General features: G+C 34.4%; 4 protein-coding genes across 8 annotated transcripts; 3 read left to right on the top strand and 1 right to left on the bottom strand.

Annotated features, from left to right (window-relative positions):
- Window positions 1-3795: 3795 nt before the first annotated feature.
- LOC103867791 lies at window positions 3796-6357 on the bottom strand. Its single transcript, XM_009145878.1, has 9 exons — window positions 5983-6357; window positions 5625-5898; window positions 5256-5370; window positions 5058-5182; window positions 4814-4895; window positions 4628-4739; window positions 4393-4550; window positions 4207-4327; window positions 3796-4134 (listed from the first exon to the last, which is right to left on the bottom strand). The coding sequence occupies exons 1-9, from the start codon at window positions 6355-6357 to the stop codon at window positions 3796-3798; spliced, it is 1701 nt and encodes a 566-aa protein (XP_009144126.1).
- Window positions 6358-7717: 1360 nt separating this feature from the next.
- On the top strand, window positions 7718-10033 carry LOC103867296 (uridine nucleosidase 1). 2 transcript variants are annotated; one of them, XM_033291451.1, is made up of 9 exons: window positions 7718-8176; window positions 8387-8502; window positions 8587-8646; window positions 8728-8910; window positions 8993-9097; window positions 9178-9274; window positions 9347-9454; window positions 9538-9673; window positions 9761-10033. In XM_033291451.1, the coding sequence occupies exons 2-9, from the start codon at window positions 8395-8397 to the stop codon at window positions 9867-9869; spliced, it is 906 nt and encodes a 301-aa protein (XP_033147342.1). In that variant the 5' UTR covers window positions 7718-8176; window positions 8387-8394; the 3' UTR covers window positions 9870-10033. The 2 variants fall into 2 exon arrangements, with proteins under 2 accessions (XP_033147342.1, XP_009143597.1); XM_009145349.3 differs by having other exon boundaries at window positions 7730-8147.
- Window positions 10034-14133: 4100 nt separating this feature from the next.
- On the top strand, window positions 14134-19339 carry LOC103867297 (protein LITTLE ZIPPER 4). 4 transcript variants are annotated; one of them, XM_033291457.1, is made up of 2 exons: window positions 14134-17804; window positions 18684-19339. In XM_033291457.1, the coding sequence occupies exon 2, from the start codon at window positions 18700-18702 to the stop codon at window positions 18913-18915; it is 216 nt and encodes a 71-aa protein (XP_033147348.1). In that variant the 5' UTR covers window positions 14134-17804; window positions 18684-18699; the 3' UTR covers window positions 18916-19339. The 4 variants fall into 4 exon arrangements, with proteins under 4 accessions (XP_033147348.1, XP_033147347.1, XP_009143598.1 ...); XM_033291456.1 differs by having other exon boundaries at window positions 14137-17804; window positions 18675-19339; XM_009145350.3 differs by lacking the exon at window positions 14134-17804 and adding an exon at window positions 17829-18044 and having other exon boundaries at window positions 18675-19339.
- An 870-nt stretch (window positions 19340-20209) lies between these two features.
- Window positions 20210-21211, top strand: LOC103867298 (protein YIPF5 homolog). Its single transcript, XM_009145353.3, has one exon. The coding sequence runs from the start codon at window positions 20271-20273 to the stop codon at window positions 21039-21041; it is 771 nt and encodes a 256-aa protein (XP_009143601.1). The 5' UTR covers window positions 20210-20270; the 3' UTR covers window positions 21042-21211.
- The last annotated feature ends 5714 nt before the right edge of the window (window positions 21212-26925 follow it).

Raw genomic sequence — 26925 nt, forward strand, 5'->3', positions numbered from 1 at the left:
CCCGCCCAACCGGTAGGACAATTCTTCCACTTCCAGTGCATGCAATCTAAACTGCCAAGCATTCCAGGAAATCCTCGTTTTTCACCAATATAAAGAAGTCTGACAAATACAAATAATATCAAAGCGAAATGCTGAATCACAAGATCAACAAGCTCTTTCTCAGACTTCTCCGTTTGGGCAATATTTCACCGACCTTAGCGGATCCGGAACGGATTTTCCAGATTATTAAATTACTTATTTTATGTTATTTTTATTTTTATTTTAATTATTTATGTTTTCTGTTATTTTATGCATTTATTTAAAATTATTAAATAATCTTTTGTGGAATATACTATTTTCATGTTATTGTATCATTTTAAATATTATTTAAGTAAAAAATAGAAACATTAAAGATTTAAAGGACCATTTTATAAATAAAAAAAGTTCAACTCCAAAATGGAGTAATGAGTAAGATTACTCCATAAATGGAGTAACCCTAGCCATTACTCCATTTTCAACTCCAAAATGGAGTGGGGTTGGAGAAGATTTTATTCCATAATGATGTTTGGAGTTGAAAATGGAGTAGGGTTGGAGATGCCCTAAGGCGTTTTTTTTTTTTGTTCATTGTAACATTATTTTGAAAATTTAATCAAGAAATGAAAATGAAGTGATATCCAGACAAATATGAATGTGTGTAAACTATTTTTATATTATGAAATGTGTATGGGTGATGATCACACAAGTGAAAATACAGGTTGGAAGAGGAGCCAAATTGGCTTTCTACCTCTCCGTCCACTAGCTCACACTTGTCTCTATCTTATCCCCCTCTCTCTTTCTCTCCTTTTTCCTCACACTTTATATTATATTCAGATATACACATACCCTCCAACGGGGACGTCTCCATATGGGGCGTACAAACAATAAATTTTCCGAAAACTGTAGTGTGATATTTATTTTTGTTTATTTTCAATTCATAGAGTTATTATTATAACAGCGATAGCAACTTGCATTTTATCCAAATCTTTGTCATCGTGACTAGAATCTTTATCACTAGCTCAATCATCATTTTTAATAAACTTAATTCTTCATGTGTATTTTTCCTCCAACATTGTTAGACAACAACATAATATATGCTGCTACAAGCCTACAAGAATCTCTAGCATAATTGTTGTTGGTGAATAATGATTTTTGGTTTGCATCCATGGGTTCCATTTTCTAAACAATGGACGCATCAGGGTTAAGCATCACCTAAAACATTGGTATGGTGCATAATGAGAATCTTACGATGCCCAAGTCATAATGATTTTTGGATGATTTTTGGTTTGCATCCATGGGTTCCATTTTCTAAACAATGGACGCATCAGGGTTAAGCATCACCTAAAACATTGGTATGGTGCATAATGAGAATCTTACGATGCCCAAGTCATAATGGTTTTTGACGCCTAAGCATCTCTTAGAAAAAGGTTATTAATATTGGATGATTTACTCTGTTGGAATAATTATATTTAAAAAGCTTCGGATGATATCTCTTGGCTTCTCCGGTTTTTGTAGGTCTTTCATGTCGAACTGATGAGCATGCATATTTACTAAAAGTGCATACACAACTTTACTGACAAGTTCTCTGGTAAGTAGATGATTTGTTGCGGCTTTTCAAATAATTTTTTTTACCTTTCAAATAATTAACTTTGATCTATGTTTTGCGTTAATCAGAGGATACAAAGCTAAAAACTCATATGCATCGATCGTTTAGAGACGTGCGTGGGTTTTGTCCAACCCATAGTTGGACAACAGGACAATGATCTTGCAAGTTTCGAGTTCAAGGATTCGATGATTCGCTGCATGTAGACTTAATGACAAAATAATCATTATAAAGTTAACCAAATGGTGGTAGTTTGTTGGTAAAGGAAAAATTTGAGTGAAACGTAAACGTTGATTATAGGTTTGAATCTTTCTCAAAATTAAGTCGTCATTTATTTGCCTAGACGTGTTTTATATCTCAAACCGAGATCGGATTATTCGTTGCTATGACCTCGTGGGAAATTAGTTAGACTTCAACTCAAATATCTCTGGATAGTTAAAAATATATATATGTAAAGGTGAGTTTTTAATATTGAAAAAACATGTAAAGGTGAATTTGAACAATTTTCCTGACAAGCCTTCAGTCTCTTACAAAGCAATGCTATTTTGACAGCTGAGTAGGGGAGTTTGTGTGGAACTCGGGTTAAGAGAAGAATGTTTGATTATATGAAATGTTTCGGTTCAACGCATCAAATGATCGGAACGTTGTTTATATGTACATATATGATGATAAAATGGGTAAAATAATAATAGAGATAGTGGAGAAGGTTGGTTGGGCTAAACAATCGGCATAAAACCCCATTTTCGGCCGCCAAGATTCTCTCGTCTATCCCATGTTGGCATGTTCCCACTTTACTTTCAAATTGTATATTGATTTATGCTTTTTCTCATTATTGATCTCTTTTGCCGGCAAGAAACCATTAAATTTTCTTTTTAGTAAACTATTAGTTCCAGTGTCCGCGCTACGCGCGGATTATGTCTTTTAATTTATTCTTTATATATTTAAATTGCTTAGCAAAGATTAAAAGACAGAAGTTGAGTTTTAGATTTTATATAAAAATAGAGATTAAAAAAAAAAACAATGACAAAATTCTTTAAAATGTAAATAAATCTAGGCATCAAGTCCGGTAGAAAAAAGAATAATAATCCGAATGATGCATAAGTTAAAGTCACTCTTTGATGCATGCTTTTACATGATTTCTTATTCGCCTTTTGAAATGCTTTATGTGTATTGATAAAATTGTGTGAGTTTTGATTTCTTTCTAAAAATTAGTTATAAATGTAGTTGATGTGTTTATACAATTAATTGGCTAACCACTATCACCATCCATCTTTATCATTTTTTTTTGGGATAAATTAGAGTGAAATGATTCTGGAAAATTATAAAAATTTTGTTAGGAATATCATTAGTTTTTATTTTATATGTAAACATAGCTAAGTTTCTATTAAGACTGTAGCGATCATGTTAAAAGATTTATTAAAAATTCAAATACTTTATTTATGAAAATAGTAATAGTTTTCTATTATTTTATTATATCATTTTTTTTTGCTCATCATGTGTTTGCAAAAATTTTATTTAATTTGGAGCTATAATCTATTTGGTAATTATTATTTTGTAGTTATTTATTTAATATAAAGATGTGAAACTTTTAAGAAATTCAATATGAATGATTCCATGTTTATATATTACGTAAGGATACTTTGGGTATATTGCATCACACATATGCAGATATATTAGTCATTTCTATTGTGTAGAAATATTACAACTTTGTAGTATTGTTTAGTATCATATTTCCATTGTTCTTAAGTTAATTATTAAACAGCTTAAAATGGAGATGGAATAGAGAAAAACATGAAAATTTGATAAAATTTGTAAAAACTTATATAATGGATCGATAGGTGATTCTCTAACCTAAATTGAGTGATCCTCCAATTTATAAACAAAATATGATAATACAATAAATGATGATACACATAAAATACTGCAAAGACAATGTCTGAAAGTGAAAGAAAACAAAGCAAAGTCTAGAAGTGAATTATAACCTAAATCGATAGGTGATCATCCAAAGTATAACCAAAAGATAATAATACCAAGATAGATAAAATACTGCAAAGACAAAGTCTGAAAGTGAAACAAAACAAAGCAAAGTCTGAAAGTGAATAAAATAAAACAACGTCTGAAAGTGATATGGAATAAAGCATAGTCTATTAGCAAACCAATTCAGCCTTTAAAACTTGCTAGCCACATTTGGCACGCTTAGCTTCTTCTGACTCATCCCCATCAAAACTCCTTTTCACCGCTGCATCTGTGGATCCCTCATGCTCACTGGAAGAACCATTCACACGCTTGCCCATCTGTAAGGTCTCCTCGACAGCAGAAGCAATCACATTTTCTTCTAAGTTGCCATCAGCTGCTGCAGCTTCAAGAGGGAGCACCTTTGTAACAGTCAAAGATCGGGTCTTGCCTTCCAAATTGTGTTTTGAAACCTTCACAATGAAAGTGCGAGTTTGCCCAATGGTATCAATTAGAGCCTGTGGCACCGGAACCATGTGATCATCTCCTACGCTTTCATTGGCCTATCATTAATAAAAAAAAAACCTTATGAGAATGCATTTTGTAAGCTGTATGGAAGACATGTTTACAATCACCTCAAAGTATCTCTCAACCAATTCTGATGCTGGCTTCCCAGTCAACTCACGCCCAGCGTCACCGAGAAGCACAAAAAACCCATGGTCATTTTTGTCATAGACAGAGAGCTTCGTAAGATACCTGTGACAGAGGAACAGTGACAATGAGTGCCAGAACATGTGAGTTTACAAAACTATAACTCTTACTCTGCAACACCGGTAACTTCAGCTTTCCCACATTTTTTACACATGAGCGTAGTATGCCCCTTTGTCGCCTTCGTCTTGCACCCACCGCATGAAATATAATACCATGGAGAACCATGCACAACATCATCAATGGTGGCTGTGCACTCAAACCAAGCAACCTTGCGTAATAGTAATATAAAATAGTATAAACAACTAAGACCAGTGCAAGAATGTGCTAAAGTATGAATTATTGTACCTTTGATCCTTCATGCTTGATGTAAGAGAAAAGATCTCCTATTGTAACCGTCTCTGCCTTGGTCACAATGTCGGGATTAACCCTGTTGGCAACATCTGTGTTTGATCCCAACCTGAAAATGATCAGCAAAAAATTAAATTAATGTCAGATAAAGCTACAATGCTTGATCAACAAAGGAGTGCTTACCAAGTCATGTAATCTCTGGTTGGTTGAACGTCCAAGTCGAGAAACACACGGGAGGATGATAGGGAGGAGAGTGTTAGAGCGCCTGCATAACAACAAATGTTAGCATAACATACAAAAATAAACTACTACATCATAAATTTTTTTTAAAAACTGATTACTCAACACATAATGCGTCTAATTCAAGTTACTCAAGCATCCTAATTACATCTCTAAACCATATAAGCAGAATTCTGGTAATAATAACCTCCAAACCGTTTTGGGTTTACAGTAGTCACCAAAATAACACTCGGAGTGTTTCCATTCGCTTTAAACTTCTCACAAAAGTCCGTAGCAACCTTGTCCCATAGGTATAGCTTCATCACAGGACCACTGCAACAAACCGAAACACATGTGATAAGCGAAATGATATATGCATAGATTGAAAACTCTGAGTAGAACTTACGCATGTGTCTGGACATGAACCATAAGACGCCGTGAGGAAGCTATCTCGACTTCATCAAGCACAAGACCGGCAGTCAGAGCCTGCTCACCCACCAGTTTGATGTGACCAACGTAATCTGCAATAAAAAAAAAGAATAGAGCTTAAACTCAGTCTAAACAGATAAGACTAAAACATAACATTATACGAACCAAAACCAATGACAAACAATAAAAACCATAAATTCCAGTCTAAAAAGATAAGACCGAAGCTTAATATCAGCCAAATCAAACCAATGTCAACCCATAAATTCAAGTATAAACAAATAAGACTAAAACATAACACTATTCAAACCAAAACCTGTGACAAACAATAAAGAAGTTGATAGCTTACCATAAAGATCCCCTCCGAGGTCACAGCCTGCTTCAAACTCTTCATACCCATTGAATCGGAACCGGTCCTCAGGAAAATGAACCGAACTGTCCTCAAAAACAGAGAGGACAGAGGTCCATGAGAAAGTGATGGCCACGATTGGTTCAGCAACCCGGTACACAGTCTTGCTCCTAGACCCATAAAAATTAGTGAGTCTGTAAATGGAACCGGCGATCATGTGTGGCAAATAGGTGTCAATCCTTCCTGGGGGGATGAACCCTTGGATCACAGTACCCTGGAATAAAGAAAGTAACGTCTATGAGTAAACTTATCGACCAAGCATAACTAAAAAAAAGCGAACAGAGATGTCGGAATACACCTGTTCATCAATAAGTAGCATCTCTATACCAATAAGCACCTTCTTAATTGGGTTCCGAGCCTCCCAAAAATGGATCAGACGAAACCTTAGCTCGCCTTCTTGTGGACCAAATCTGACATCTTTGAAGAACATCACTTCATGGGTTTTGGCGGAGGAAACACCGGTTCCGCCGATATGTCGCATCGGCACGTCAGAGCACAGAACAGCCTTGCCGTTTGACTTTTTCGACATGGAAACGACAGAGACAGCCTTGGCGGAAGAGTCACGGGGTTGGTCGGTACGGTTGATCGGCTCAGCGGAAGAGACACTTCCTTTGCCGTTTCGTTTCTTGGAGATAAGATCGCCGGAAACAGAGGTGTTGCTGCTGGATTTCATCGCTTGAGAGAATTGTTGTTTTAATTTGAGATAAAATAGAGCTGAGAAGATCGCTATAAAAGAACTCAGATGAAGAAAGGATCTCAGATGAAAGAAGTCGAAAGGAATCCATAAATGCGATTCTCGGATGATTGATTGCACAGAGACTTAATTGCGTGTCGATTGAACGACGATTAGTGGAGAAGCGGTAACGACGAAGCGTATGTCGTCGAAGGGAGAAGACTCAACATATGATTAGGGTTCGAGCTGTTTCACCGATATGATTCAGCGGCTCTTATTCTCAAGCGGTTTGGGCTTATGAGGCCATCGTATGACAAAGACAATAACGAACCCCAAACTGAATGTGACGCGGCTCCAATACTCAATCGGTGTGGGCTTATAGGCCCATCATATCACAAACTAAAAAACGTAGCTCAGACTGATGTGACGTGGACAAATAATCTTACCTCATTGGCTGATTAAATTAGATGACGTGGACCCTCTGTCTGATGCTGGTATTCGGCTTTTACTTATTGTATGATATTCCGGTTGCTCAAAAAAAAAAGTAAACTATATTCTCTTATTTAATCCATTAACAAACAGTTATTAAATCTAACCAAAATTTGTAGTGTTATCTATGATGTAAGTTGTAACAGTGAAATTTTTTGTAAAGAAAATAAATGAAAACCCCTGAAAGATGCATACACACTAATCTCTACTTGCATAATTTTGAACTGATTTTCAATGAACCATGAATTAGTCAATTATTTATCATGAGGCTTAAGGTTAAAACCCAAAAAAGAAGCTAATGTACGTTTGAGTTTCATGTTATAGGCCCATTACATATTGGGCTTTAGCTTACGAAATAAAAAATGGGTAAATGCATGAACAAACTGCGTTTTGGACTGTAGACAATGCGTCTTCGTTGGCAACATATAATTGGCTTAGTTGGCATTTGACAAAAAAGGTCACTTCCTTCCAACTTCCAAACACCAATAATTTTTCATATTTTCCAACTTATTTTTATTATTCTATGGGGATGAGTATTTTATTCTTTTGTTTCCTTCCAATTAATAAAACGTTTTCACCAACCACAACATGTCCAAACCCACATTTTAATCAAGAAAATAACTCTTGTTAAAATTTCTAAAAATATATTCCATATTTTCAAAAAAAATTATGTAATTACAAAATTGGTCACATATTTTATCAAAAAATAGAAAATTAGTTTGTTATTTCGGAACAACAACCTATCAAAACTGTAACGATACACCTAAGTAAAATTTAATTTGAAAATGATTTTTATTAACTACAGTGTGGTAGGTTAAAAATAAAATAAAACATGGCTTAAAATAAATTTTAGCACAAAATAAAGTAATCTTTCTGTCTCCACAAAAATAGGGAGAGAATAAAAATAAAAAAAAAATAAGAAAAGCTTAGCTGGACGTTTCTCCCTCTCTCTCTCTCTCTCTCCATAAATCTTGAGATTCCAGAGCTGATCCACTTCCGATTTACCAATAAGAAAAGCTTAGCTGGACGTCTCTCTCCAAAAGTTTATGCCTTTTTGAGGTATCTTTCTCGTGAAAGCTCACCTCTTTCTCATCTTTGTATATATACACACATCAGGAAACAAACTCTTCTTTACCACGACAAGATCGTTTCCACTCGGGTTTTAACATTTACTTTGCTGAGAAAACCAAGTTATATGGATTCTGCTATGGAGATTTGCAACGGTGGGATCTCAAACGGTGACGTTTCGGGTCTATCTTCTAAGCGTGAGAAGCTCATTATCGATACAGACCCAGGCATAGGTGAGGAGGCTTCTTTCATTTGTTTTGAGGTTTGACTTTGATCAACCAACACCCTTTGTGCTTAAGACTTCTTGAATCTGTTTATTTGAAGTCAATATGTGGTAAAGTTTTGATTTTTAAACTTTCTTAATAGCAGCTAGAAGAGGTTCTTGTTAGTTTTTTGCTTATGGAAACAAGTTTCCTTTCAAAATGTAAAGATCAATAGGAGAATCTGATAGTTATGTATTGTTGGTTTTTAGATGATAGCATGGCGATAATGATGGCGTTTCAAACACTGGAGCTAGATATATTAGGACTCACTACCGTCTTTGGTAATGTCCAAACACAAGACGCTACCCGCAACGCCTTACTCCTCGTATGTAACAAAACCATCACTTAACTCTGTATAGTTCTCCTTGTGTGATCTCTTTGTGTTTTGATCGTTTATGCAAAAGAACAGTGTGAGATTGGTGGCTTCCCTGATCTCCCCGTCGCTGAAGGAAGTTCAGAGCCCTTGAAGGTTACATACACTCTTTCTCTCTCTTCTCTGCTCCATGGAAACCGTTGTAACTTTAGCTTCTGTTGTGTTGTTGATTCTCAGGGTGGGATTCCACGAGTTGCTGATTTCGTGCACGGTAAAAACGGGCTTGGAGACGTATCTGTTCCTTCTCCTTGTAGAAAGAAATGTGACAAGAGTGCAGCTGAGTTCTTAGTTGAGAAAGTCTCTGAATATCCTGGTGAAGTCACCGTTCTCGCTCTTGGACCTCTAACCAACTTAGCAATAGTAAGAAGACTCATTAACAATCTCATTCCTTAAATCTTATGTATCCGGTTTGTGTTTCTGACACCATGACTCGTGTGTTTAGGCCATCAAACGTGATAGTTCATTTGCGAGTAAAGTGAAGAAGATTGTTATACTTGGTGGAGCTTTCTTTTCTTTAGGCAATGTTAATCCTGCAGCTGAGGCTAATGTAAAGAAACATCCCTTAAACCTCTTCTTTAATCTTCTGCTAATGAAAACAGTTTATGAGTTTGTTTCTCTGTGTGTTAGATATATAATGACCCGGAAGCAGCTGATGTGGTGTTCACGTGTGGAGCTGATATCACTGTTGTTGGGATAAACATCACAACCCAACTTATGCTATCTGGTGAATAAACTTTCCTCCTCCTCTTTGTCTCCTTTTAACATTCAACTAAAAGCAAAGTGTATGTTTTTTCAGATGATGACCTCTTAGCTCTCCGTGAGTCCAAGGGGAAACACGCTAAGTTACTAAGCGACATGTGCAAATTCTACAGAGATTGGCATGTCAAATCTGATGGTGTTTATGGTAAAAAAAAAAAGCAATAAACTATAATCAAAACATGCTTATGGAAACTTTCAAGTTTTTGATTGATTGTCGCTGGTTTTCAGGAGTGTACCTTCATGACCCGGTGAGCTTTGTGGCTGTAGTACGGCCTGATCTATTCACATACAAGAAAGGTGTTGTTCGTGTGGAGACTCAAGGAATATGTGTTGGTCACACACTCATGGATCAAGGCCTCAAGAGGTTTTTACTATTATAAAACTTTTATTATTTCACTCTTTTAAAATCTTTAGACTTTTCCTCTTAAATGTTGGTTTGATTGGATTGCAGATGGAATGGGAGCAATCCATGGGTGGGATACTCACCAGTATCAGTGGCGTGGACGGTAGATGTAGATGGAGTTTTGGAATACATCAAAGGCATGCTGATGAAGCCATAAAAAGAATGTGAATATTTCATTTGAAAATGTCATTGTCACATTCATCATGTGTTCTGGTTCTAACCTGAATCTCAATTCAACATTTGTATTTGAACTGTATAATTGCTAAAATTTGGTAAGAAAAAATAAAAGTTAATGAATGGAAACTATCTATCTTCTTCTTCTCGGTTGTCTCCATTGTTGTAAATATTAAAGATAGAAAACCGACCAGAATATTGGTTTGTAGATAGGTCCAAAAGCTCCAAAACGAATAATCCGACCCGAATACTCAGCCCTATTGCTAAGTTGATAGCCGGATGTTGTAGTTGAGATGATTTAATTTAAGAGTTGTCTATGGCCTTGATTGTTTGCGTTTACTTATAAGTTTACACCTAATAACTACTATTTATTTCATATGAACCCATATGTGTGATGACAAAAAGAAAAAGAAAAAAGTGAGCCCATGAAAGCGTAAATGCACTAATGACCAGTAGGGATGAGACGTAAGTTGAGATAGGGAAACAGGTGGGTCACGTAAGAATAATCATAGCCAATGATCATAACAAACAAGTAACCGAGCGATCATAGAAAAATCGTTAAAAGTCGTTCATACTACATCTTCACACGAGTGAGAGACTTGACATCTCCCCACCAGATATCTACTGTGATCTGCTAAAACACTCTTCTTCAACATACACAGACACAAACACGAAACAGCTAAACTAAACTGTAAATAGAGAACCTTTGTTGTGTAGGTAACTAACGTGATTCAAGCCCATTATGCCCAGTATGATGCGAAAAAGCATTTTGATGTTGTCAAAAAGTGCGGAACAAAAGCTTTATGATATCAGTGTAGTGGCAAAAACTTGACCTTAATTTTTTTTTCTATTTTTTTTTAACTTAACCTTAATTTTGGCATGGGTTCATTACTGGTTTTTTTTTTTGAAGTTTTATTTGTCAGATTATATTTCAAATAACTGGATGTGTTTTTTGTTTTTTTTATACAATGCAATCTATCAATTGTTTTTTACTATCGCTTTTGATAAACTTCACTGAATAAACGAAGTTTCATACGAAAATGATAGTGTAAATTTTTAACTCATTATCTAGCTAAATATTTTACTAAATGACATATGTTAATTTTTTTATAGAAATTGTAATCACGCTAATAGGTTTCAATACTTCTTATTATGATTAAAAGTTGAAGGGTAGAGTGGGAACATGTGAAGAGGGTAGAGTAAGGATTCAATGAGATGGTTGTAACAGGTTGGGCTCACTTTGCATAATTGTATCTACAGGCAGAAATGGTGGATGATGCTGATCATCATCATGATGAAGTTGGGAGGAGTACTCATGAGTACTTCTGCTACCACTTTTTATTCTTAACCTGTAAGTAAGAAATTATATTTTGAATTTATTTATTACATCCAAACTATATACAGTAAATGTGTGTATATAAATGCATTATCCATCAAGGGGGCATGATTTGCCAGATGTATAGAGTTGTGCAAACTGTTTTATTTAACCAAACCATTTAAAGCAAATTATTATAGTTGGACTTGGGGTCCTTTTTTTTCTTTCTTATAGTTGGACATGTTTAGGCTTTGATTAGTAACAATGATATATGCAAATTAGAAAATTCAATTAGCTACTTAAAACAAATTTTAGAGATTGCAATTATATAATTTCAATTAATTGGCATAATAGGCTATTATTGTTTCTAAAATTCTAGAGTGATTTGAAGACCACATGTGTATACATAATCTTCCTCGAATTATTTTTTCCTGATTTTGAGAGGTAATTTATTTACTTTATGGGAAAACTATACACGAAAGACATTCTGCATCTTTAAACTAGTTTGTTGGGACGATTGAGTGTTAGCAATAAACATTGCAGTTTGATTGCGTTCTATACTGATAAATATTAAATGTCAAATTGAATAAGTCTGTCCTTGTTGGCTTTTTTAATGAACTCAGTAACTTCTCTTTTTACTTTGTTGTCCATGACAATAACTTCCTTAAATCATTAGGTCAGATTATCTTTTTCTTTTCCCCTTTGCACTAATTTTCAGTAACTGGTATTTAAGATACGCTGAAAAAGTTAATATGAAAAGAACAATTGGATAATTGCACTAGCTAAAAAAGGAAAAGCAGAAAAAGATAGAATTAAAGTTTTTTTTATATAATTAGAGGAGCTTGGTCATCATTGGATGTTACAGAAGAAGAGAGTTTATTATGAGACTGGCTACTCCTACTTCAAATTCGTGAGTACCCTAAGACCCATTTTGTCTCCCATCTCTTATAGGCTTTTATCTATTACTGCTGAAGTAACTCTATGTGTTACATTCCAACATTTAAAATTTTAGTCGAGCAGATCATATATGAAGTTGAAGGTTCTATTCGCTTAGATATATTAAGAACTGGACTAGAACCGTTCTCAAATTTAAGAAGTTTTCAGTTTTAGAGCCTATAGATTTTGATGATTTTTTCCCTGGTAGTCATCATATTTTCTGCTTTTCTTTATCTTTTGTGTACAAGCTTTACCTTTTTAATTTGTTCAAACATTCGGTATGATTCAGATAGACCGAGTACTAGTTAGCTAACCAAACTGAAAAAAGTCCTCTAACTTGAACTATACCGTCCACTTGACCGCTCGCTCGCTATATGCAAATCAATCTCAAATTTGTTTTGATGATTTTAACAATTTCTTAAGTTTGTTTTAACATTTAAGCATAGGGAAGCATTCTCGTTTGGTTTATTTTCAAGTTTACATTTATAACATCTCCAGTGCCTTCATGTTTTATATTCCACCTTTTCTAATTGTGAACATTATACGGAATATAACTTTAATTTCAAAGGTCTAGAAATCGTACATTTTATAACCATTTAAGATGTTTATAATACTGTTAAGAAATACGGTGTGTGCAGATTATCAAACTTGATTCTCAACTTTTAACTCACATAAAGTTGCGAACCAAATAGAGGATCATGAGAAAAAAAATATTTTTTTGGTTGCATAAACCTCATTAAAGAAAAAATATCATAACATATTTACATATTTATAAAATTACCAGCAAAATGATTTTATCATCATATAAATATGAATGGGTCTACTTTTATTTTGTAGTGAATATTATTGAACTGATATTCATTTCTTATTATTTAATGTACTTATTGATTTTCACTTGAATTAATATTTGATATATGGATCAAGATGTACTTTGGTTGGGATCAATTTGAAATATTTAGCAAAAAAAATTAAATTCTATTTTCTAATATTTTAGCTCCTAATACTTTCCTCCGCCCATGTCCATGTCGAACACTTTACCCACTTAGACACATCACTTGATCATACGCTTTCAGTTATCTTTTGTTTTTAACACTGGATCTTATTAAGCCATATCGGCAATCAAAGTTGTGAAGTTTCAACAACGGTCAAACTCAAAAGGAATAATGATGAAAATAAAGGGATCACAACCCAAAAGGGACAGAAAAAATGCAAACCAGGATGCTTGTAGAGGACTGAAACACATCGGTTAAAAAACCAGACTATGTGTTTCTTAGTAAAGGCAGACGGATGTTCCATACATTTTGAGTTGGATATGACGTTCGCTAAGCGAGTTTAAAACGAAAAGAATATTCATCGTGGGACAAAATTCGTTGTAATATTTATGAATCCACAAAATATGGAAATAAAGATAAAATGGTTACACCTATTGGTTTGTAAATTAATATAAAGTAGCGCATGTGCATAAAGATACAATTTTGCACGATAGTGTAACACCCAGAGAGCAAAGCTAACACGGTGCTTCCTCTTTATATAACTTTTGGTTGCCTTTTATGAGATTAAATATTAGTAACAGAAGATTTGTGTAGATAAAACAAAACAAAGCAAAACAAAACAAAGTGGAACCCCAAAATGCAGGCGAATGCATGGAAAATTAAAAACAAACTAATTTTAAGAATGAGTTAAAACTTTGATAGCTTATAATAAGTTGGCTGAGCATTTTTGTTTTTCCGAAAATTGAGTCATTGTTGCAATTTCAAGTTTTATATGAGGTAGATAATTAACTTCCGTTGTACATACTGATCGGAAGACAAAAAAAAAAGACTACATACTGTGGTTATTAATTACTTTTCTAATAATAAATATTACTCCCTCCGCTTTTTAATATAAGTCGTTTTAGAAAAAAAATTTTGTTCCAAATTATATGTCGTTTTCGGTTTTCTATGTAAAATTTATTAATAATTAATGTTGTATGACCAATGATAATATATTTTTTATTTTTCTATTGGTTGAATTGTGGTTAGGTAAATAATTAATGATATTTTTGTTTAAAAAATATAAGAAATTAATGGTTTTTTTAATCTACGTGCATAGATGTAAAATGATTTATATTAAAAAACGGAGAGAGTATATAATATATATTAAAATTTACTGCATGGAAAATCCACAACGCCATGCAAAAACATTACATAATGTGTATAACCTAACATCAACTTTAGTGGGCTAGCTAGTTGCAAACTTGCAATGATCACGATGTCTAAAAATGTGCAAGACATTAGACCATCTCCAATGGGATTCTATTTTTTCTTCTGTAATTTATGCTAAAATAGAGTAAATCTATTATAATGTAACTTTTGCTTAAATAGTGTTACTCTATAATAGAATTACTCTATTATAGAGTGAAATATAGAGAGATGTCACTTTTTCACTCTAAATATAGAGTAAAATATGACATTCCTATATATTTTACTTTATAATAGAGTAACTCTATTATAGAGTAACATCATTGGAGCAAAAGTTATAATATAATAGAATTACTCTATTTTAGTGTAAATTATAGAGGAAAAAATAGAGTACTATTGGAGATGCTCTTAGATGGTGTCACAAGTTTTGGAACTACTAAAACCAAAGAAGTTTAGAAACTTCACAAAGACTAGATGATTAACAAGGTACGAATTTTAGTTCAAAAAAATTAAACAAGGTTCAAATTTTAACATTTGCACAAAAAACAAAGTACGAATTACAAGAATGGTAGATTCGTCGAACAAGAACATACACAGAGATATGTACGTGGGATTATCATTATAGGAAACAAAATCTCATAAATAATTGATATTGGTTGAGTTGCTGAATAACTAAAGGAAAACAGAGTTTATGATAATTCCGTTCTTTTTTAATAAAATACATATGTAGAAGATGAGCATTTCCACCCCAATTTTCTTATAAATGAATTATATTATAGATGAGTTTTGATCCAATGTATGTCTTTATAATAGATCTTCTCTATTATAAATAGTTAAATATCTACATTGAATAGAACTCATCTATTAATATATTTTAGAAAAATATAGTACTGGATCGGAAATAGTAAACAATATTTTCATGACCATGTGTACTATTCTACAGATTGCATTTTTCTTGAAAACAATTCAATTAAAAAAAAATGACATCATTGAAGAAGAAAACGGAAAAACAAAGTTTTTACTTAAACAACTAAATAGATAAATCACAATGGTGGTATATCGGTCATAATATGATCTTTATCACACCAAATACGAATCTAACAACGTTCCTTATGAATTATATGCAATTGAGGTCTGTTTGATAGAAGTTAGAACTAGAGTGTCTCGAATTGTTTTGTTCTTCAAATTTAAAGAAATGTCGACCCTAAATCAAGGACATTGTAAAAAACGAAGAAAATATTCATAGAGAGCGCGTTTGGTATATCTGTTGCAAGTTGGAAGGTTTTGTAAACATCATATGAAAATATAACTAGAAAGTGCATAAATTAATGGCTTCCCAGCGTGTGTATAATATGTAGTTTTATCTCTGTGATTTGTATCAGCTGCAAAAAAAAGCCCTTTTTTCTTAATTAATACTATATTTCAGACCCATGCATATCATTAGTGCTCCCACCCCACAAAATCTTCATTAACAATTCGTTGTATGTTTTAAAAGTTAGGAGATGTTATGATAATGTTTCCATGCAATGCAATATGGACGCACTTTATACCTTATGGAGACCCAAAACATAAAAAGAAATAAAGCTCTAAAGGGACGAAATGATGACAAATTATAATGATTAAAAGTGGGAAATATATAGTTTCATACTCACACGATCTAACATACTATAGAGCATACATTTTGATGTCCTGCATATACAACCAATCAATATAGCATTTATTCTAATATTCAAGGGTGTTTATATCACTAAGACCAACACATAAGTGATTATTGGCTAAATGCAGACTATATATTTGCTTAGAAATTTTTAAGAAAAGCAATCTGTTAAATTAGCATATAATTAAATATTTTATTATAATGAGAAAGAGACCCAAACCATTCGGGGCTGAGATATCATTTCAAATTCTCCTAACAATAACATGGATGACTCACACATACACCTCCCTACTTATTAATTATCATTGCCTTTGATGTAAGCAAGAAGTGCAACCACTATTTAATTTTCACTTCCATTTTTATTTATTTATAGTTCCATTTCAAGACACACAATAATTAATGGGTTCGAACTTGTGTGTTTGAAACTTTAAAACCGATGGCAAAAAAAAAAGAAACTTTAAACCATTGTCATTTTGGAACTCTTAGCGCAACAACAGCACACCAACTAATCATTCACCCTTCACAACGTATGCATTCAACGATTTCCGAATTTATTCCGTGAATAAAATGCAAAATCCAAAAAAAAATCACAAAATTTGCTAAAGTAAACAGTAATTATAAACGTGAAAGTGTAATAATTCGTATTGTTGTGCAACCAAACGAGGTCCATGAGGGACGCTGGTTAGTGAAGCTAAACGATGAAGTGACGAAAGAGCCCATAAAAGATTAAACAAATCCAACTTGTAATGTAATCTACTTAGCTATATGTTATTTTCACACAGTGACACACGCATAAACACATAACAGAGTTATTGATTCTCTTAACCTCATTCTTCATAATTTCTCTCTTTTTCTTTTCCTTTTAATTATATCAATCTTTATCTAAATAAAGGATGGTGAAAGAAGAAAAGGGTCATGAAGAAAAATCGGACACGAACACCCTGTAACATGTGTTATTATCGCTGATGATGACTAGTGTTGACTAAACCAACATTGACCAAACCGTGTAATGAAATAAGTAAAGAGAGTAATGAAAATGGTCCAACCTAAAATTTAAATTGAATCATGAATGATGATGGTTCGAACCAATCCCAAACCATCATTGCGAATCTTTAAGGGACGACGGCCTATAGAGACCCTCCTCTTCATCATCATCATCATCATCATCATTCATCATCATCATTTTCACTCAAATACTCGTTTCAACCGTTTTGTAATATTAATTTTATACTATCTAAGTATGGAACCAAGCCGGTCTACATACTAGTACTTGTTTGAAACATTGTGATGACATCTATAAATTTCTGTTGGCCTATGATGATATCATAAACTGTAAACGGGAATGATTACTTGGCGGGTGAGGAAATGAACATGTTATAACGGTTATCTAATACCAAACCAAAATGTGAAGATGCAAGTAAAAGACGAGAATAACCCTATGCTATAGAGAAAATTCAAATGAAGCAAAGAAAGTAAAACCCTCCTCCAAGTACTTTTTTTCCTCTAATTTTCTTCTTTATTTCGATCATCATTCACATGACGCAACACAAATCTTTTTCTCACTTTTGCCTCACAAGTTATTATTAAAGTATTTAGAAAAGAAACAAAAACAAAATACAGAGCTGCGAATTCGGCTGCCATGTAAGCATAAACACAACACAAAGCATGATTGTTGTGTCAGGAGACTAGTTTTTGTGGCTCTATATAAGAGACACTATCTTCGTTTTGTTCTCTTTGTCCCTCTCTACCTTTCATACAAATCTCTCTCTCTTACAAACATATAAACACACTTCACATCTTCTCACCCCATTCGAACACTCTTACCTAAAGGTAATATCTCTCCCCTCACGTACAAGCAACGTGAATATCATTCACATAACCACCCAACTATTTTTTTCTCGTTCTTTATTTTTATATAACACACCTTTAAATTAATGGAAAAAAACTTAAAGCTTTAAATCCTTTTCTTTCAGACAAACCCTCTCTACCTTTCATACAAATCTCTCTCTCTTACAAACATATAAACACACTTCACATCTTCTCACCCCATTCGAACACTCTTACCTAAAGGTAATATCTCTCCCCTCACGTACAAGCAACGTGAATATCATTCACATAACCACCCAACTATTTTTTTCTCGTTCTTTATTTTTATATAACACACCTTTAAATTAATGGAAAAAAACTTAAAGCTTTAAATCCTTTTCTTTCAGACAAAGCCAACCGAATAAACCCTATTTGTTTGTCTTTTTCGATTTTTTTTGCTGTTTCGAAACTTCTTTTATAATAAAGATCATTTTGGCTCTGTTTTTTGCTTGTACCTGCTTGGTTTGCGTCGGTTTCATTTCTTTTATCTTCTGTAAATGTGTTTTGTATTTTCGTTTTCAAACTTCATCATTATACTTACTGCATCATCATTACTTTATTTTTGTTTTCATTCTTGTGGTGGCTTTATCTTTTCTACTCTGGAAACCAAAAAAGAGTATGATTCTTCTTCTGTTTGAGCATTGATTTTTATTTACAAGAAAATTGACATTTTTGGTTGACAACGAAATAAATGCAGCTATGATTTTTGCTTAATGTAATTCCACATTAAACGTGTGAAGCTGCACAACCCATGTGGTGCTGCAATGATTTAACCTCAACTATAATCATAGCATAGAGCTTTAATAAATCAAACCTTCTTATTTTTTCTTTTAGCTTTCACAGAGCAAGGTTTATCGAAATGGAGAGGCTAAACTCGAAGCTATACCTGCAAAACTGTTTTATAATAAAGGAGAATGAAAGGTTGAGGAAGAAAGCTCAGATTCTGAACCAGGAGAATCAACAGCTTCTCTTGGAGCTCAAACAGAAGCTCTCCAAAACCAAGAAATCTAATGGATCAAATCAAGGAAGCAACAGCAACCTCTCTTCGTCAAGTTCTGCTTCTGGACAATCCTGATTATGCAGCAAAACTCTTAGGACAAGAATTGGATATGGTAGACTGGAAAATCATCATGACCCTCCCAGCTCAATTAGAAGAACGCATATTTTCTTATATCTTTTTTTATTAGTGTAATATTAGAAAATGGTTAGTGGTGTTATTAAGGTTATCAACTAGTTTTATTGTTGTTTAATTTTATTTTAATTTGTGGGTTCTTCTAGTTTATTTACTACAAAAAGGACAAAAGTGTAGTGTCTCTCTGCCTATCTTCTCAGAGGGATATTTTACTTTTGTTTCCATTTATATGTTAATTAGATTTTCTTTGTTGCCTTTTTCATGTGGGGTTGGTTTTTTAGGATTTGGTGGATTCTGGGACTACATTGTACTACCTTCTGATCCTCTCTTAAACAACCAGTATCTTTAATATTTATATTATTCTGCATTTTCCTTTGTTTATTCAGGAATTTTGTTCACTACTTTATTATACATGTTAGCTAAGAGATTTTTTGCACAAAAAAAAGCTAAGAGATTTATGACCTCAACCAAATTTGTTGTCAAAGCAATATGTAATTGATAAGGGAAGTATTGATAATGTAATTTACATGAGGATAAGTATTGATAGTAACGATATAAGAAGATACTCAAGAAAAGGATTCAGTTAACTTAAAACATAGGTACTTACTCGTTGCTGGTACCATTTTTAATCACGTGATCAATAGCTCGGGCTGATGTCTCAAAGCCTTTCTATATTTTATTATTTTGGGGTTTCTTTTTAAAACTTGTACAATTGTACCGAAGCTGTCATTTTCTTCTTTTAATTATTCATAATTATATTTTAGTACACCATAAAAAAAAAATCAAGTGTTTATGAGAAATTTACAGAGAGAGCTTCGAATCTCGATGATACATAAATAGTCCTCTAAGTAAATCATCATCATTCATCATAAACTCAGACTTGGAAAGTCAACTTTGAGATATACTATAACTTTCAGAAAACTATTCCCATTTGATCATTATCCCGAAAATCTCTTTGGAAGATCATTGCACATCATCATCTTCTCACGTACAATTTGTTCAATTTCTATAATCATTACTCCTCCATTTTAAAAGTAAACATAATAAAAATTCAATGCTCATTGGGCTGGCGGTGAGAGACCCATTGGGCCTTCACCAAAACTACTTCAAACTAATAAAGAGGACACTATAGTAATTTCAGTAGGGTGATACACGACATCCACGCCAATGCGGAAGAAACTCAATGCATAGTATTTTACGAATTGACGAAACTACCCTCAGGCACCTTCTTCTTTGTACGCGAAGTCGTCTCTCTATATGAAAAATTGAACCCTAATTTCGATTTCGAGATCTCGAAGATGACGAAGGACTTCGCGATTCCACCAGTGGTCTTCCCCTCCGGCGGATCCACCGCCAACCCCAACGTCCAGCAACGACGCTTCCCCGCCGCTCCCTTCCAACCTCCCCGCCCCTCCTCCTCCGCGATCCCTTTCATGTCCTTCGACATCGGATCCGCCGCCGCCTCCTCCGCCGCCCCCGCGGGACCGTTCACCGGGACCTTAAACTCATCCGCATCCTTCGGAGGAGGAGGCTCCTCCTCCTTCGAAGACGAGGAGCCGCTCCTCGACGAGCTCGGGATCCACCCCGATCAGATCTGGAAGAAGACCAGATCCATCCTCAACCCGTTCCGGATCAACCAAACCGTCCACCACGACTCGGATCTATCCGGCCCGATCTTCCTCTACCTCGCGCTCTGCCTATTCCAGCTCCTCGCGGGGAAGATCCAGTTCGGGGTGATCCTCGGGTGGATCGTGGTGTCGTCGATCTTCCTCTACGCGGTGTTTAACATGCTCGCGGGGAGGAATGGGAATCTGAATCTGCACACGTGTACGAGTTTGGTTGGGTATTGTTTGCTTCCGGTGGTGATTTTGTCTGCTGTGTCGTTGTTTGTGCCGCAGGGAGCCGGGGCGGTTAGGTTTGTGGTTGCGGGGGTGTTTGTGTTGTGGTCGACGAGGGCTTGCTCGGCGTTGGTTGTGTCTTTGGCTGATGGTGGGGAGGAGCATCGTGGGTTGATCTCTTACGCTTGTTTCTTGATCTATACGCTCTTCTCTCTTCTTGTTATATTTTGATGATTTAATTACGAAGTATTGATAGTTTTTTTTTTAATCTAAAGTTTGTTTGATTTTGTGGTGGGAATAGTGGAGCGATGTGTAAAGGCTTCATGTTTTAATTTTAATTCGATGTTTGTATCTTTTTGACTTCAGGATTTTATATTTACAGAGTTTATTATCAATGTGTTTGTGAAAGTGTATCTGAGTGAATGATCATCGGGATTTTACATGCGGCGAACTAATGGAGAAGAAACTGTGTATTGAGAAGAGCTTATCTGTTTCTGTTTTAGTGTTTCTTTTGCCTTTTTGATTTCCGGTTAGGAAGGTGTGGAGATGTGGTTTTAGATCTCAGTAGGAATGCTTGACACTGTTAGGAGGATTTGCTTAGACTATGGTTTTAGGTAAGCAAAAAAAAAAAAACTGAGTTGGTTTAAGCATTTTGGCTGTTTGGAACTAAGGCTTAGTTGAATGAAATGCTCTGATCATCCTCTGGATTGGTCTGTTCTCCGATTAGGTGTCTATAGGGAAGTAGAAGGAAAAATATTCTTGGCTTCAACATATTCTACTACTGTCAATCCCAGATTCCTGCCCTCCCTAAGAGTATTCGCTGTGTCATAAAACGAGTTTTCTACTCAATCATGTTCTTTTGATGGAAATTGCATTAAACAACATATTGGTTAGCTTGACATCCGCGCAGAGATCAGAGTAAGACAGGAGATCTTATCTTAACTTGTGTTTGGTCTGAACAGAGGGAGAGGGTTTAGTCGAAAACTTCATATAATATATAGATCAAAAGAGAAAGAAGGAACATATTGAGACCCATCTCTCTCTCTTCTATGATATATCCTTTGAGCCCCATCTCTATTCTTAAAGCGTCTCTTTTGTATCTCTTCCAACAAAAAATTTTTCCAGAAGAAGTCATGAGAGCTGAAGATCAGACAATCTTAAGTAGTGAAGGATATGTCCAAATCTAATCAACAACTGATCATATTGATCATCATCGTGACACATGAATCCCTTTCCTCCTCTTGCCACGAAGAGAAACCTGTAATATGATTAATTAACTAAGTTTAATAGATCACTGAATTAAACCATATTAAGAAACTAAACATGTTTACAGCGTAGTTATCTTCTTGATTTGTTTTATTTTCAATCTTGATATACAAACATGCATGCGTTCTACATACTAGATCTTTCAAAGGATTCATTATCAATATCACAAATTTGGTTTGATTACTTCTAAGTTCTATCTCTACAGACCAGAAGCCGAGGTCATACCTCTATCTCCAAAGTCACTTTTGGCCACAAACCGCTTCCTCTGCGAGAGATATGTGAAAAAGGTTTCAAAAAGACCAGAATCTACGGCTTCACCGTCGAGCACAATCTCCCATGGAAACTAAAGCAGAGGACGAGCAAATAAGTAAGAAAACGAGTATATGTGGCTCCGGAGAAGAGTTGTGTTCTTCACTATCGGACAAGTGAATTCGGTGACCTTACTTCTTTGCTCGGAAACATGGGGAGAAGAAGTGGAAGTGCGAGAAATACTCCGAGAGATGTGATGTCTTATTAGGGCATCCAACCTAAACCTATTTTTTATTTTATTATAAAGTCAACCATTTGAAACAAAACTTACTCTATAATAGAGTTACACTATTTTACTGAAAATTATAGAAAAAAATATATGTGATAACTTGTCATGTGGATTCCACTCGTAGACTTCAGGCTGGCCCTGCAGAACACCGACTCTAACCTTTCATCTGTAAGCTTTTACTGACTCCCCCAAATAAGTTATTGGTGCACTTGACGTTACTCGAATCCAACACTTCACTCTTTAACAACTCTCTCACATGACAAGTTGTCATCAATTAATTAATTAGGTTATTGCAGATCAACTGGTGACACTTCGTCCTCTGGGAGAATTGTTAAAGAATGAGGTCTTGGTTCGAAGAACACCAAGCGCACCAATAATCTACCTGGAAAATCTGTGAGAGCTCACATAAAAGAAAGTTAGTGTCGGTGCTCTGCAAGGCCAGCCTTGAATCCACATAACGGGTGAGATCCACGAGACAGGTTGTTACAAAATAGGTTTGGATTGGAGATAGTTTTAGACTTGGTTTATTTTGGAGTTATTGCTATATGACATGCAGACATAAACTACATAACTGATTTAAGTTCCATGCTGCTAGTGTTTCTCTGCGTGAGCCAACAAGCTGCATAATTGATTTTAAGTTTCATACATCAAGTGTTTCTCTGTGTAATTCAAGAAGCTGCAAGTATTCGTTTTTGCAAAATTTGTTTTCTTGTGCAGAGACCCCTCAGCTTGCTTCCTAGCTAATATTATAGAGATGTATTTGGTTGTGGGTAGAGGGTTCAAGTATTGACTTAATCTTCCAAAAGGGTCCGAGTCCAACAGAAGAAGTCATCCAATGGACCTGCTTCACGCTCAGAGAGATACTCAACTTTTGTTGTTTGCTTAGTTGTTAATTTATCACCAATGTAGCTCTGGTCTTATACCATATTTTGGCATGGATCATTGTACTTGTAATGATTGTATTCAGTTCCATAACTATATAGGCAGGCCCTAACCTTAGAGTTTGTGGAAGAGTAAAAAGAAAGGAGCTGACTCTTTTGGGAAGTTGGTTGTGCTCTCCCAGGTTGTTGGCTTTGATGTTTTGATAACGTTCTTGGTTTCTTATAAAACAACTTCACTTGTAGGTTTGAAAACTATAAAATTTCTCACTGATGATTTGAAAATAGCTGAAGAGCGTTGAATCGTCCAACATACCCAATATATTAATAAGAAATAACAAAAATGAGTCCCAAGAATGGGTAATACTAACAAAATAGAAGAAGATATCCTAAATCCAAAGATATTCACAAGGAACAAAAGAGCTATGTCTCAAACTAATACTTGTGTTTTTTTTTCACTATATGAGCTTCCCAAAGCCTAACTCGGAATGATATAATGTCAATGGTTTGTATCGTTTATTTTTATATTTGTCTCCAATGCATTCATATCTCCCATGTTTCCAAGGCGTGCACTTAAACTGGGCTAAGAGTACAATATGGCTAGAAGTTCAACGCTTAGATGGGAGACATGCGTTTTCATTCACTTCTTTTTGATCTAGTAACTCCATCAAGCTTTCCACTCTTAGAAAATGCTCTTATAAAAGACAAAATTATTTGTTATTTCTAAAAAGAAATATAATAATGTAATGTGCAACACGATTAGTTGAGTAAAATATGTAGTCAATCAAACATGTGTAGAATAGGTAATCATGACATGCTGAGAGATCCTTGGTACAGATGGTAAACAATGACTAAGTAGAGTTTATTTTCGTCTTGTGTGTATCCAACTCTACTCATTTAAGAGTCTTGAAAAGGCAGAATAGGCACTCACCTTTTAGTACATTCAGTCTCATTTTCTTTGTCCTACTACTATATAAATAAGTGGAGGCTAAGAGCTTGAAATATGTAATTATTTGAAAAAAATGTCAATTTGTGATCAAACTTTGTGCAAGATTCCCAAAGGATCATTAACAGACCACATCATCATTAACTCATGGAAGTCAATTAGATGAAAATAATCAGAAAATTCTTGTGAGTTTCTCTATGTACTTTCTGGGAAAATTTCCCATAGTTTCTCATTGTTGCTGGATTGATTCATATCAATCTTATCTAGTGAGAAGTGGATTGTTGTTTTATGAACATTTTATCCAATTTTATGGATTCTATGAAAAAAGTATGGTTTATGTGTATCATGGTGCAGTGAGTTGATCTTCCTCCTTACATCAAGCGAATGAGAATCACTGTTTTGCAAATAAAAAGTTTAGTAGTATATAACATTTGATGTATTTGTCTCAAAATAGTTAAGTGTGAGTCAGTCATACCTCCCAAGAACCATGTTGAAACCGCCACACATGATGATAGGTAGATCTCTTGAAGTCTCATCAATTTTTATATCCTTTTTATTGTTTGTGAACATGGCAGAAATCCTTCTAACTCTTGTTCAACATCCAAACATGTGTTTGCCTAATCACAAACCAAACTAATGGTTAAATTTTAAAAGTTACAAGCAACTAGAATAAAGAAACCAACAATGTTCCATGAGGAAGACAAAGAACTCTCACCACACATATTAGTTGGCGTGGACCAACTGGTTGCTTATTACCAAAATTCTGCTGTAAAAGTACTATTTTGGCAACACTATCTTGAATGATAAGAAGAAAAACTGGAGTTAGCTACTCAAATCAAGAAAGTAACTCTCAAATAATATTCTCAAAATAGTTTGGTTTGTGATTAGGCAAACACTTGGTAGCCTCGGAATGATAATCATGCGGAGGCTTGTTGAACTCACTACGTATTTATTATACATCCAGTAAGTTAGTATGAGGGCCAAAGAAACATAATGCAGTTGGCTGTGACGTGTAGAAAAGATGAAACTAACGTAAAATGTCCCACGCATGTGGAATAGAATCTGTCCCGATTGCAAAAGGTTGCACAACCATCAATCATGCTCTCTTCTTAGCTCAGAGCCTCATTAGTCCTTCTCTTGTAGCAAACACCACATCCATACAAAATTTTCATTTTTTTTTTTGTTTGTAAAAATACAAAACTCATGGTACTAACACTATACCACCCACTCAATGTACTCATTCATCTTTCAATACATATGACTTCAAGGCTCAAGACCATCATCAACCCTTGTTCAAAAAAAAAAAAGAGACTCTAACCAAACACTTTTTCGATGATAAGATTATACTGATTATTAGTTGCTTTTTCTAGAATATTCGTTTGAGTTTTACAGTGTCTTTAGAAACCGGAATAATAGTGTTTTAACATGATTAATACTATTTATTCAATTCCACTAACATGTTGGTTCCCAACCCCAACACTGCTAGATTTATATTTTAGAATTTGGTTGCTACACTTTCTAAACTGAAAATTTTAAAGATCTGAAGGTCACAAAATTTAATGAACTCAACTGAATTTGAACTAGACGAAATCTAGCTAGTCCGGATTGAACTAGTCATGAAGAATTAGTTCGAAATTAAATACGATTGCATTGAATTTCAAATGTTAAACTCCAATTCCTGGTGAAAATGTAGTCTGTGTTATAATTCATAATTTATCATTATCGAAACTAAATTATTAGTTATTTGGATTGTTAGTATAAAGATTTCATGGTGATGGTCATGGAGAAGATACACCTAACACAATTCATTGTATAAAGCATGTTCGTCGGTAAAGTATGTTTATTAAAAAACTAAATTTAACACTATTACTATTTTATTAGAATTTAGTTATTTTAATTTTTTTCCGTCTGATAAAATTCATTCGAAACAGCGATTAAAATGTGTGATACCTAAACTGGCGGAAAAACAAAAAATCCCCAGCAACAAAAACCTAAGAAATAGGCAACTGAAATCCACACCGGGTAGCTTACAAGACAAATCCCAAATAAGAAAATTCAAAACCTCATAGAGGAACTAACACCTTCAGCTTGCAACATCTCGATACATCCAAACACTTCCGAACCAATTATATTTAATCATTTTAAATGTTTTGAACCAATTATAAACAAACACAAGAGTTATAAATCAACACTCTCCTCTTCTTTTTCTCAGTCCTATATTTGTGTTACCAAAATTGTTTATTTTTTTTGTGTGTGAAAAAACGTGATTTTACTTCTTTACCGAGAATCTAAATATTGTAAATAATTTCTCACAGCAAAAAATTAAATTCGGACGATGGAGTGTCTACTAGATATTCATTTACTACTAGGCTAACGAAAATTGTTAGCTTATATATCTTAGGTACACCAATCACATATAATTTATAATTTATTAGTTAATTATTATATAATCTTTTATATTATAAAAGCTGTCACGGGAATTCACAC

Source organism: Brassica rapa, chromosome A05 (genome assembly GCF_000309985.2).
Source record: "Brassica rapa cultivar Chiifu-401-42 chromosome A05, CAAS_Brap_v3.01, whole genome shotgun sequence".
Lineage (NCBI taxonomy): Eukaryota > Viridiplantae > Streptophyta > Magnoliopsida > Brassicales > Brassicaceae > Brassica > Brassica rapa.

Bases quoted from the DNA above. Each gene is read 5' to 3' on its own strand.
- LOC103867791 (XM_009145878.1), bottom strand. From the start codon at position 6,357: ATGAAATCCAGCAGCAACACCTCTGTTTCCGGCGATCTTATCTCCAAG. The intron at 5,899-5,982 runs GTGTATTCCGAC...TCTTTATTCCAG, and splicing joins TGCTACTTATTGATGAACAG to GGTACTGTGATCCAAGGGTT. The intron at 4,135-4,206 runs GTGATTGTAAAC...TATTAATGATAG, and splicing joins TGGTTGAGAGATACTTTGAG to GCCAATGAAAGCGTAGGAGA.
- LOC103867296 (XM_009145349.3), top strand. From the start codon at position 8,042: ATGGATTCTGCTATGGAGATTTGCAACGGTGGGATCTCAAACGGTGAC. The intron at 8,647-8,727 runs GTTACATACACT...GTTGATTCTCAG, and splicing joins GAAGTTCAGAGCCCTTGAAG to GGTGGGATTCCACGAGTTGC. The intron at 9,674-9,760 runs GTTTTTACTATT...ATTGGATTGCAG, and splicing joins ATGGATCAAGGCCTCAAGAG to ATGGAATGGGAGCAATCCAT.
- LOC103867297 (XM_033291457.1), top strand. From the start codon at position 18,700: ATGGAGAGGCTAAACTCGAAGCTATACCTGCAAAACTGTTTTATAATA.
- LOC103867298 (XM_009145353.3), top strand. From the start codon at position 20,271: ATGACGAAGGACTTCGCGATTCCACCAGTGGTCTTCCCCTCCGGCGGA.